Source organism: Panthera tigris, chromosome C2 (assembly GCF_018350195.1).
Source record: "Panthera tigris isolate Pti1 chromosome C2, P.tigris_Pti1_mat1.1, whole genome shotgun sequence".
Lineage (NCBI taxonomy): Eukaryota > Metazoa > Chordata > Mammalia > Carnivora > Felidae > Panthera > Panthera tigris.
Window position 1 is genome coordinate 133,301,790 of NC_056668.1, and position 13,557 is coordinate 133,315,346.

Genomic DNA, 13,557 nt, shown 5'->3' on the forward strand with positions numbered 1-13,557 from the left:
GAGCCCAACACGGGGCTCAATCTCACCAACCCATGAGCCACCTAAGCCAAAATCAAAAGTTGGACGATTAACCTATTGAGCCACCCAGGCACCCCTGGACTTCCACTTTAAATATTTCAAGAGCAAAATAAACCAAAAACAGTCAAGAGGAAAAAACTTATAAGGTAAGAGCTAAAACCAATGAATTTGAAAGTAGAGGGAAAAGAGACAGAACAGAGAGAGAAATCAATCAAACCTCAACTTGGTTCTTTGAAAACATTAATAAAGTTGATAAACTTCTAGGCAGATAAGAGGTAACATAAAATTACCCCATAGCACGAAGGCTTCCACACACAAAGGTATATAACTATAGGCACCACAGAAATTAACAGGATTATGAGGAAGTACAAACTTTGTTCTCAGAAATTTGACTCCTTAGATGAAATATACAATTTCTTGAACAACAGAAGTGAGTAAGTCACTCATGAAATAAACAATGGCAGGGGCGCCTGGGTGGCTCAGTCAGTTAAGTGTCTAACTCTGGACTTTGGCTCAGGTCATGATCTCACAGTTGGTGAGTTTGAGCGCTGTACTCACACGTGACCACATGAAGCCTGCGTGGGATTCTGCCTCTCTCACTCTGTATGCCCCTCCCCCATTTGCTTTCTCAAAATAAATAAAAATAAACAAACAAAAAAGAAATGATGTAAGTAGTCATATATGTACTTAAATAACGAATTTATAGTTAAAAACTTTCCAAAAAGAACATTCCGAGCTAGATGGTTTAACTGACAAATTCTATTAAGTACAGGGATCGATCAATAAAACATAATAGAGAGTTCAGAAATAAACCCACACAAATAAAATTAACTAATTTTTGACAAAAGACAAAGGAAATCCAATGAAGAAAGGATAATCTTTCAACAATAGTACTAAAATAAGTGAACATTCTTATGACAAAAATCAACAAACAGCCTTGACCTATACCCCTCACATTATACAAAAAATTGCTCAAGATGAATTATACATAAAGCTATAAAACAATTAGAAGAAAATATAATATTTTTGACTTCGGTTAAGCACAGAGTCCTTAGATACGAATCAAAACAAATTTGATAAAAAAGTTAATAAAGTTGATTTCACCAGAATTAAAAATGTTTACTCTATCAAAGATACTTAAAAGAAAGGACAAGACACAGATTGGGAAATAATATTGTGAATCACAAAAATGACAATGGAGATGTACCTAGAGTATATAAAGAACTCTCAAAACACAGTAAGTACTAAGAAAAATAACCCAATTTATAAAAATGGCAAAAGATGTGAGCCATGTGAACTGACATTATTTTATACTTTTTGTTTTGAGATAGTTATATATTCATACACAGTTGTAAGAAATAGTAGAGATTCTGTGACCCCTACTTCCCTAAAGTTAATATCCTGCAAAACTATAGTACAATAACTCAACCAGGATATACAACCACTGATACAGTCATAATACTGAAATATTCCTTTGGGGTGACTGGGTGGCAGTTAGCATCTGACTCTTGGGTTTCAGCTGAGGTCATGATCTCACAGTTTCTTAAGTTTGAGCCCTGTGTGAGGCTCTGTGCTGGCAGAGCAGAGCCTTCATGGGATTGTTCTCTCTCCCTCTTTCTCTTCCCCTCCCCAGCTCACACTATCTCTGTTTCTCTCAAGTAAATAAACTAAAAAAAAAAGTTCTATTAACATATGGATCTTTCCTATGCTCTTTTATAGCCACACCCACTCTCTTCTGGTCTTTTTTTCTTGATAGACTGTTAATTTTACTGATCTTTTCAAAGAAATGGATTTTTGTTTCTTTTTTTTAATTGTTGTTTGCTTTTAATTATTTTGGTTTTAATTTTTACCTTTATTATTTCCTTCTGCTTGCTTTATTTTGTTCTTCTTTTTCTAGGTTCATGGGGTAGAAGCTTAGATTATAATTTGACTTTTCCTTTTAAAAATTTTTTTTAATGTTTATTCAATTTGAGAGAGAGAGATAGAGACAGAGTACAAGCGGGGTAGGGGCAGAGAGAGAGGGAGACAGAATCTGAAGCAGGTTCCAGGCTCTGAGCTTTCAGCACAGAGCCCAATGTGGGGCTGGAACTCATGAACCACAAGATCATGCCCTGAGCCGGAGTTGGGCACTTAATTGAGCCACCCAGATGCCCCTGACTTTTCTTCTTTTCTAATGTAACCAGATAGTGAAGTAAATTTCCCACTTAGCTCTGCTTTAGCTGTGTTCCACAAATTCTGACATAATGTTTTTTCATTTCATTCATGTCAATGTAATTTTTATTTATCTTGAGACTCCCTTTTTGATCGAGGAATTATTAGAAGGGTGTTATTTAGTTTCTAAGCATTTGCAAAATTCCTGTTACCTTTCTGTTATTTCTAATTTGATTTGATTGTGATCAAAGAACGCACCCTGTATGATTTCAATTCTTTCAAATTTGTTGAGGTTTATTTCATGACCTAGGATATAATCTTTCTTGGTACATGCTCTGTGAACACTTGAAAAGAATGTTTATACTATTGATAGATGAAGTGTTTTATAACTGTCACTTAGATTTTGTTGGATGATACTATTATTGAGTTCTTCTATATACTTGGCTATTTTCTATCAATTATTGACAGTCTGTAATTGTAAATGTGGATTTGTCTATGTCTCCTTTCAGTTCTATGAGTTTTGGGTTTACATATTTTGCAGCTCTGTTGTTTAGTGCATGCACAGTTAGGATTGCTAAGTCTTTTTGGGGGACTAGCCATTTTATCATTATGTAAACACTGTCCATTTTTGTATCTGATAATTCTCTGTACTCTGAAGTCTACTTATTTGATATTAACATAGCCACTCTGCTTTCTTTTGATTAATGTTTTCAGGATATGTCTTCTCTCAACCTTTTAATCTGCCCATATCATTATATTTAAAGTGTATTTCTTGAAGACATTATATAGCTGGGTTGTGTTTTTATTTTTATTTTTTTATTTTTTTTTAAAGATTTTTTTTTTAAGTTTATTTATTTTTGAGACAGAGAGAGACAGAGCATGAACGAGGGAGGGTCAGAGAGAGAGGGAGACACAGAATCGGAAGCAGGCTCCAGGCTCTGAGCCATCAGCCCAGAGCCCGACGCGGGGCACAAACCCACGGGCCGCGAGATCGTGACCTGAGCCAAAGTCAGACGCTTAACCGACTGAGCCACCCAGGCGCCCCTGGGTTGTGTTTTTAAAATCTGCTACTCTCAACCTTTCAATTGGTGTATTTAGACCATTTACAGTATCTCCACAGTGACAGTGAATCAACAGAAAATGGAAACTGGAGAAGAAGTTTGTGGAAGTTTAGAAGGAAAGAGGAGATGAGTAGGGCTGCTAGAGGAGAAAGGTCAAAGCAGCATTTTTGTTGGTTACTTTTTTTCTTAAAAAAGAAACCAGCAAAAAGGAAAAGAATAAAAATGTTGTAGATACAATACCTGATGATTCATGGTCATGCAGGAGAAGTAAACAGTCAATTCCAAAGTATACAAAGAAAGACTAAACAGAAGTATCAACCAGAGAACAGAAAATAAGGGGAGATTCAGGCTAGTGGAAAGGGAAAATGAAGTTGAAATAGTCAATTGAGCACGTGAATAAAAGGATGGCCCAACAGGGCAGTTGGATGCTTTAAAATTGCAGTGGCTCTAATCCACAACATTTCCCACTCTCCCAAGTACTATGCAACATTTTGAGTTATTACCAAATCATAGATTCTATCTGTAAGATTTCTTTAAACTGACTCTTCCCCACTGCTATTATCTACTCAGACATGTGCAAAGCCCTCCTAATGGTATCCTTGTTCCCAGTCTTACCTCTCTCTCTCAAACACACAAACTGTGATAATTTATTTTAAATGCCAGTTATACCAAATCACTTCCTGCTTTATATTCTCAAAAGTTAGTTACACACAGTGGATATTCTTTAGAAAATTATATCTGTCCTTCTTGTCTCACTTTACTAGCAACTTCAATTAGCAACAACATATAGCATGTAGGCTATCTAACAGGTACTTTCCAATCTCTCACCCAAGTACCAGAACCATATCGTTCAATTTTCTACTAGGTATCCATGGTTCCACAGAAACTCCAAACTCAATACAATTCTTCCTTTCTCTGAAATTTCTTTCTCTACTATTCACTATTTCTGTGATTTTTACCATCATTGACCTTGCTGTCCAAATTATCTTTGATTTTTCCTTCTCCCTCACTCCCACATTCAATTAGTTACAAGTCCTGACAATTCTAACAACTTGGTATTTCCCAAATTTTTCCACTTACCTCTATTCTTACTGCGTTTATCTTGTTTCAGGCTGCTATCATATCATCTCTTTGAGAAAACACAAGTTACTACTTTTGTAGCTAATCACTGCTACCCGATTCTTACTTGTCCAATCTCTTACTACTGTGCAACCAGAGTAATCCTTCTAAATCACTAATATGATCAGAAAACCATTATGTTTCAATGCCACCTCCCCTACTTTAGAGTAAAGATACAGACCAATGCTGTCCAACAGAACTTACTATAATGACTGGATTGTTGTATATCTGCGTTGTCCAACAGAATAATTGCTAGTCATATGTGACTGGCTACTGAGCCCGTGAAATAGGTATAGTGTGACTAAAGAAGTAAATTTATAATTTAAATTAAATTTTTTAATGTTTATTTTTTACAGAGAGAAAGAGATAGAGCCCGAGCAGAGGAGAGGCACAGAGAGAGGGAGACACAGAATTTGAAGCAGGCTCTGGGCTCTGAGCTATCAGCACAGAGCCCAGTGCAGGGCTCGAATTCACAAGCCATGAGATCATGACCTAAGCCAAAGTCAGACACTCAACCAACTGAGCCACCTTAATTAATTTAAATGTTATAGCTACATGTGTGTGGTTAGTTACCTTTTGGTCAGTACAGGTCTAGATTGTTCTTATCATGGCATATAAGAGTTCCCATGTCCTGGCACTGCATTTTCCTCTCACACAAAATTTACTCTAGTTTTAGTAAACTGGTTAGTTCATCTTGTATCTATGATGGTATTCAAACACAGACACCTTTGCTCATACTGTTTTCCCTGCATGAGGTCCTTACAACTGTTTTGATTGTATTGTTCTTACAATTGTTCTTAGTTCAACAAAACTAAAAGGCAGCCTACGGAATGGGAAATACACACACACACACACACACACACACACACACACACACATATACACACATTTATTTATTTGCAAATAACATATTTGATAAAAGATTAGAATCCAAAATCTATAAAGAATTTATCAAACTCAATACCCAAAAAACAAACAATCCAGTTAAGAAATGGGCAAAAGACGTGAATAGACATTTTTCCAAAGAAGACATCCAGATGGTCAACAGATGTATGAAAACATGCTCAACATCACTCATCATTAGGGAAATACAAATCAAAACCATGATAAGATATTACCTCACATCTGTCAGAATGGGTAAAATTAACAGCACAGGAAACAACAAGTCTTGGCAAGGATGCAGAGAAAGGGGAACCCTCTTACACTGTTGGTGGGAATGCAAACTGTGTAGTCACTTTGGAGAACAGTATGGAGGTTCCTCAAAAAGTTAAAAATAGAACTACCCTACGATCCAGCAATTACACTACTAGGTATTTACCCAAAGCATAGAAAAATACAGATTTGAAGGAAAGAGCCCAAGTGTCCACTGTATGTATGTGTAATATTAGTCATCAAAAAGAATGAAATTTTACCATTTGCAGAACACGGATGGAGCTAGAGAGTATAATGCTAAACAAAATAAGTCAGTCAGAGAAAGACAAATATCATATGATTTCCCTCATATGTGGAATTTAGGGGTGGAATGTATAGGAAGGGGAAAAAAAAAGACAGAGGAGAGGCATTCAGCTGTACACGCCTAAACTTATCTTACTGGTTACATTGCTTTCTAGAAGTCCTTGAAGATCTGCTTTCCTCTTACTTGAATTATTAATGTTTACTTACTTTTCAGTGTGAGGAACATACATTTACCTAAAAAGGCATGTGGATGGTACCTTTCCTAAATCTGTGCATGTATGACTGGGCACATCCTTTCCCTTTTGGCCCCTGTCTACTTAAAAGGCATGATTACTTTGTCAGTGCAGATTCTATTTCTTCTACGTCATCAATTAGCTACACTATTGTGGGCCTCAGACTCTCCAGTGCCCTTGATTTTTCCATTTCCTCCGTAGCAGGCTTGTTTCTGATCACTACCAATAAAACTCCTCTGATTCCAGGCCTTGTACCATCTGCCTGGTCTTTGTTGTTATCTGATCACCCTGAGTTTGGCTCATGGTCCAAGCTAACACAAAGGACTTTTGAGTGCCTTGATTTTTCTACCACACTGCTAGTCCTACTCAAATTAGAGTGTGAATGTAGGCTCAAGAGTTCAAAGCCTCAAAGACTTCAAAGATTCTTGGTAGCCATCTGATCTAAATAAGCCTTTATAAGCTGTGATCTCCTCATCTACAAAATGGGGATAATAGTACCCATTCCAAGGTGTTGTGAAAATAAGTAAAATAATTATGTAAAGTCTTTAGTACAATGCCTAGCCCACAGAAAACAATAAATGTTAACATTTATCATTATTTCAAATAATGTGTTATTCTCCTCCACAATTTTTAAGCATGATAATTCTTCATATAGAAGAAGAATAAACCATTTTTTTTTTCCCCAAAGAGGTAATTCTGGGGGAATATTCAGTGGTATGAGATAAGGTATCACTGGATCTTCACCTTTTAGTCCGTCATTATGTTTTTTACATTCAATGTATAACATAACACAACACTCACTGAAAAGAAAGAATATTTCAATCATTAGCTGTGTTTAGAATAGAAAGCTATTTGTTTAAATTGTTGAGAGACATAATTTTTAAGGTAATTCTACTGACTTGGATGACTAAGAATTGTATTTTTTATTATATGTTTATACTTCAAATATAGATTTAAAAAACTTAGTAGTCATACATAATTACACTGTGATATGTGTTAGAATATACTGATATAAATATTTAAAAATTATATCACAAAATTTAGCAGATTATTAATCAGTAACCAAGAACCTCCCCAATTAAATCACTATAAACCACCATAGCAAAACAACTGCTAATCCAGAAAACAGGAAGTAAGGGAAATGGAAGATGTATACTAAACATTTGGGAGATATGAAATTTATCCCATGAGTGTTGTAAAGAGCTCATAATTTAAGAATGCCAAAGCCCAAGTGTGTTATGAGGGTCTTTCCTCAAAAGTGACATTAATTGCATATCCCACAGATGCTTATTATGTATTCTATTTATATCAGAGTATAAAATGTAGTTGAAAATATACAGATTCAATATATTAAAGGGTGATAATAAAACACAGTTACTCTGGCCTAGCAAAAATTGTTATTTTTAAACTTTAATTTTTGGTCTCTCTATAAAATAGTATTATGGTATTAAGTGAAAATGGTATTCAGTCTTTATACCTGAATCTGTGATTAAGAGTCTTTTGGACTCAAACAAGCACATACTTGGGAATGGAACCTTAACACTGATACTTTAGAGGCTTTTGCACAAAAATAACCCCTATGTGATGAAATCACAGCACATTCCTATTGTCATACTAAAAATGAAGATGCCAAAAAAAGCAACCCTTAGAAATTACCTTGGAAAGCTGGAAATAATGTAGTCAATATTTGCTTTGGATGTTAATCAGCATGCACTGACAGGCCCCTACAGAACTAAAATTTTAAAAGTCTAATACCCATCAATAACTGGCAAACAAAAGACAATTCAAAATGTTAATGATTTGCATTAAAGCAAGAGAAACTTTGATCAAAGTGCAACAGGAGTAATAATTCATAAAGTTAATGAAAAACTGTGTAAATTACTTCTAGGAAATATCAGTTTATAATATCACATTTAACTTAAAATTAACTTTGTTTAACTAAACAGTAAGTTGATTGATTTAACATTTTGTAACACAAAAACCAGCTACAATTATCCAGGGGATAATGTACTTAAGTACATAAAATAATAGCACTAGTAAGCAAATTATTATATAATATTCAAGATCTCATGGGTATTTAATTCCCACATTTCAAGATAAGTATCATCAATTTACTTAAAATTTAGATAAGCTAATTTGGAATGACTTTAGCCAATGTTAGTACAATTAATATTTTTATACTAATTATTAATTCTAATTTTGTTAAATAAATTTATTAGTAAAATATAATGTTTATATATGGCTCATCTGCCACATCAGGAGACTTCCACATATATTCTCTTACAAAAAACAGAACTAAACTATTTCTAAAAATGGAGTAACTGCAACATCTCTTAATGATAATTATAACCATATTATAAATCAGACTTAAACTCCCACATATATATGATTTATTCCCCATTCTATGCAAATTGTTAATACTGATAACATTTCCCATTGATACATTCATTATTGGCATTTTTATCATATCGTTTTCTAATTTTGTTAAAACATTTTGGTATACAAGAAAATACTTGTTTGAAAATCAAAATTCTGGGGCACCTGGGTGGCTCAGTCGGTTGAACATCAGACTCTTGATTTTGGATCAGGTCATGATCTCATGTTTCATGGGACTGAGCCCTGCATCCTGCTCTGTGCTGGCAGATTCAGATTGAGCTTCAAATTCTCTCTCTCTGACCCTCCCTCATGCATGCATGCGTACACACTCTCTTTCTCTCTCTCTTTCTCTCAATAAATAAACATTAAGAAAATAAAAATAAAGATTTTGTTAAAAAAATGGCAAGCAAAAGCACATTTTAGATGATGCCTATTATGAATTCTGATATCTTAAAGAAGACCAGTTTTTATTAACTGAAAATTGATTATTTTGTGTTTGTAACTTGAGGATAATGTACTCAAAGTGTCAACTAATTGTTTTTAAGCATGAAAACTGAATGTCAGCCTAAATTACCAGCTTGATTTCAACAGGAATGGACAGTAGCATCAGCAATTACTTAGATTAATATTACTTTTATGACATAAAACAAAACAAACTATGTCAATTCATTTCCCTGAAGTACAAACCTACAATATTCTTTTAGCCTTAGGGACACAAAATTATTTTGCTAAATTGCTATAATCTGTTTCTAGAAGTTTACTCCTCAGCTCTATACTGGCTCTTTAGAAGCACTGGTCTGAAGGATAGCTGTTAAGTTTCCAGCTAAGTAGAAGCTATTCATATGCTTTGGTGAAGAAAACATAGAAAGCCAGAGGTGGAAAGGTTCATGAAACACGCAGAACATCATACTCACAGAGCCATGACATCCTAACTGGGGAATGGTAATGACAGATAATGGTAATAGAAGGACTGCCAACATATACTGAATGATATTGAATGCTTACTACACATTCAGCACTATGATTTCTGTATATTATAATTTAATTCTCATAGACACCCGATGAAGTAAGTACCATTATTTTCAATATCCATTTCACAAATGAAGAAACCAAGGATCAAAACGGTTAACAGATCTGTTTCATTTCAAAGTCTGTGCTTCTAAATGCTATTGCATACTATACTCATATTTTTCCTTGGCCCCAAAGATTCTAACAGTAATCAACAGGAAATATACAGATGAGCAGTACAACTGAAAGTAGCATAAAGACAAAGGAAAATTGAGTTACCTGTGTCCCACAAATAGAAATAATACAATCAAATTTAATAAATGAAGTGAATAAACTCCTTGCACTATAAAATGCAGTAGAGACAAATTAAGAGAACGAGTGACTTCAACAAAGTTTAAAAAAAATTTGTACATTTTCAGTTAATGCAGATGAGATTCTATACTAAAATAATGGGATAAATGAGTCAGCTATGGTTACTGCTGAAAAATAAAGTTGAAAGGAGTAAGAATGATTATGTCATGGATCATGGAATTTTATTGGGAGGGTGCTGGTCAGGTGTCAAAGAAGCTCTAGGAATCATTATGATGATGAGAAAGCTGACGGAAACTAATGTCTGAAAAGGAAACTGGAATATAATGGTTTATAAATCATCTAACCCAAGCCCATGCCACCCACCACTGCAATATAAAGCACCATCTCGAAGAGTTAATAAACAATAAAGCATTTCAAAGAAATGATAAGTATGTCCAACATTAAATTCTTTCCTCAATATTTAAGACCAATATCTAGACTTTAGTAAACAATTTTTGAGGGTGTAAAATCGGCTTTGGGATCTGAATAAACCACTTGAGTGCACAGTGGAGAGGAATATAGAATTTAACTCCTGACCTTGCCACCAGCTATTTTAAAATAAATTTTTATGTCTACAATCACAAACACATTAGCCAGGCTTTTAAGTGTAAATGATGATTCACTAATAACTTACAGTACTGCCCAATATGCACGTTACCCTCAACTTTCTCATTTCCAATGGGAATGATGGAGCTGCTCTCAAGGCTGAAGTCAAGTTTAAGTCACAGAAATGAAAATAAGCATCATTTAAACAGAAAAGCAGACATCTTTAATCACAGTTCAGGGTTTCCAGAGATGATAGATAGCGGAGTTATTATCAGTGAAAGACTGTACGTAACATGAGAACATAAAGAAAACATTCACTGATATTTCTTTGGGCTAAATAAACAGACTCTGCTCTGGTCTTAAACTTTCGATTTTTTGAAATTCTTTGTAATTCAAATAACAAGTTCATATTTACTGAGCATCTACTATGTACATCTTAATAATATTGTCTCTATTTTCCAAGTTCTACCTAATTGAGAGATGGGAATTGCAGAAAATATCTACCAAGGAACTGTCCAGCATTAGATATGAATGTTTTATTGTTTCAATGTTGCAGCACTACACAAATTTATATTTATTAGAACTGCAATCTTTCTAATTTTCCTACTCATCCTATTAAGCCACTGAATAAACACACATACAAACATAACACACGTCTCTGAGGAGCGCTTGGCTCCCTATTCTTCTGCGATAGCATGTTACAAAAGTTTCATGGCTGAAGATGATTACCATATTGTGTTCACCCTGAGGAACATTCAGCTCACTTCTACAAATGCAATTCCCAATAAAATGGAAAACACATGGATAGACTGCAGGACTGGCTGGGTTTGGGGCTGGCTTCATGTGTGTATGACCTATGTGACTCTGCCCTTCTTAGAATGCTTGGTTTAATGATCTGTTGTTGCCATCCTGAAATTCTTACTAATTTTTTTTAAGGGGGATATTCATTTTTATTTTACACTGGGCTCTGCAGATTATGGAGCCAATCCTTCCTGGATCTGAATTATGACCTCACTATTTAATATGCATAAACACAGTGTAAGCCTTAAGTTTCTTACCTCATATGACACTAAATTGACAAGGTTAATGGAAATATTTGATGAAATATCATCTGTGAAAGCAATGAGCACAGGGTCTGGCACATAGGACACCATAGACATAGGAAATGAAGCGGAGCTGGAATAATTCCAGCTCTTACCTCTATGAATCTGAGACATACAGAAACCACCCTAAGTCATAGTTAGATATAGCTGAAACATAAACTTTAGTACTTACAACCCATATATCTGTGGTGCGATTTCTAGTCTGTTCAAGTGCATATAAAGCTCAATATCATGCTTCTTCAGTAGATGATCCTGGATCTGGTTGACTTTAGTAACAATAGCAATCGTTGGCCCTAAATCCTGTGGTCTAGCAAAGGGGATGGGAGTCATCAGTGTTTCTTTTCCCTACAAACAGAAAAAATGGAGCATGTGTTATTTCAATATGAAATGAGCAAATGTATAAACATCATTCTTGAATGTACTTACCTATGGAAGCTTAAATAAGAACCAAAAACTCATGAAAATCATCTCATGACAAATGCTTAAACTGTGGAATCATATGCTGATCGTCATACACATGAAATGTGCACATAATGTAAAGGCCAGGAAATGCCTTCTAAAATATTTTCTACCTGTCTTCCCTTGACCAGTTTCTCTGGTGATATTAATATTAAATTATTAAATTAAATATTTTTCAAGATAATTTTCGCTACAGCGGCTGCTAATCTACTTGTCTACAGCCAATCTGTCTAATCAGCCATCATACCTAAGTGGAATACTCTGATGAAAAGGTATTTCTTGTGGCATAAAATTTAAACATGAAAAACAGCAAATGAAAACTGCTTTACTTTGAGCTCTCAAAACTATAAAAAAGTCAGGAAAAAAAGGAAACTAGTATTAGAAAAGAAGGTATTTTCTAACGGCCCTTTGATTAATTATAGTTGAGTAGGAAGAGTTTTAAACTCTCCAGACCAAGAGTGTAGCTGAGCTAAAAGCAAAAAAACAAAACAAAACAAAAAAAAACAACAACTACGTAGCTGACTACAACTTTCCTTCCTCCCATTCCATAGCCCAAGTTAAGAAAGATAAGTCTATACCCTTTCTAATTCTTTCATGGAAACTTCAACTATCCCGAGTCTGATGATTTTCCCTATTATGTGTGACCCTTTCTTATGCTGAGCCCTCAATTTCTCTCTCTCTCCAATCTTGGGATTTACAGCATCATTCTCTTGTGACTACCTGCTTACCACTCATCCTCATTCTATTTCTCTAGCTCAAACTTTTGTTTCTGCTTTGCAACTCTGCGCTTTCATACAGATCTGGTCTTAGTTTGATTCTCTACTTGCATGTGATTCCCTGACTGATCTCACTCATACACAGTGCTTCAACCAATACCCATTTTTCCAAAGACTTCTAAATCTGTATTCATAACTTAGAAGCCTCTTGGGTTCTCTCCCATACATTCGCATGTTGGCAAGGAATCTTAGGTTGCAAAAGGGTCTCTAATTCAGGAGGCCCACAACTGAGTTTATCATCTTCTGCTCAAAAATATGTTCATCCTTTCACCGTACCTACCACAAACCATCCTCCAATAAGAACACCTGCTTTGCCAATTTTATCTCCTCAGAACAACTTAAGACACTGTTACTATGTCTTCTCTCCTACAGCTTGACTATTATAACCTGATTTGGGGTCCTCACCATTTCTTTCCTCCTAACTGGTCTCACTGCCCCTAATTTGGTCTGCTTTTATTTATTTATTTTTTTAAATGTTTATTTCTGAGAAAGAAGAGCGCAAGTGGGGGAGGGGCAGAAAGAGAGAGAGAGAGAAAGAGAGAAAGAGGGAATCCAAAGTAGGCTCTAGGCTCTAAGTTGTCAGTGCAGAGTCTGATGCGGGGCGCAAACCCACAAACCATGAGTTCATGATCTGAGCCAAAGTCAGATGCTTAACCAACTGAGCCATCCAAGTGACCTGGTCTGCTTTTAAATCTATCTTCCAAAATGTCTGGTAATCCATCTAAAAAAGATATTGGAGTATGCCAAATTCCCCTTCTGAAAACTTTTTAAATAGCTCTTCAGGAAAAGAAAACAAAAGCAAAAAACAAAAGGCATATTCTTGAGCCAGGTCTATGAGGCCTTTCATTATCTGGCCAACCTCTACTCTCACTGTGCTCCCAGAGATCCTGGGGATGCCATT

The 13,557-nt window shown here is 35.2% G+C and overlaps 1 protein-coding gene across 10 annotated transcripts in view; it reads right to left on the minus strand.

Annotated features, from left to right (window-relative positions):
- Positions 1-13,557, minus strand: part of TBC1D5 (TBC1 domain family member 5) — a 536,588-nt gene that overhangs the window by 197,134 nt on the left and 325,897 nt on the right. For all 10 annotated transcript variants that reach the window (XM_042999057.1, XM_042999056.1, XM_015539905.2 and 7 more), the window contains one exon: positions 11,594-11,766. In XM_042999057.1, coding sequence (XP_042854991.1) covers positions 11,594-11,766 — 173 coding nt within the window. The remainder of the gene's footprint in view (positions 1-11,593; positions 11,767-13,557) is intronic.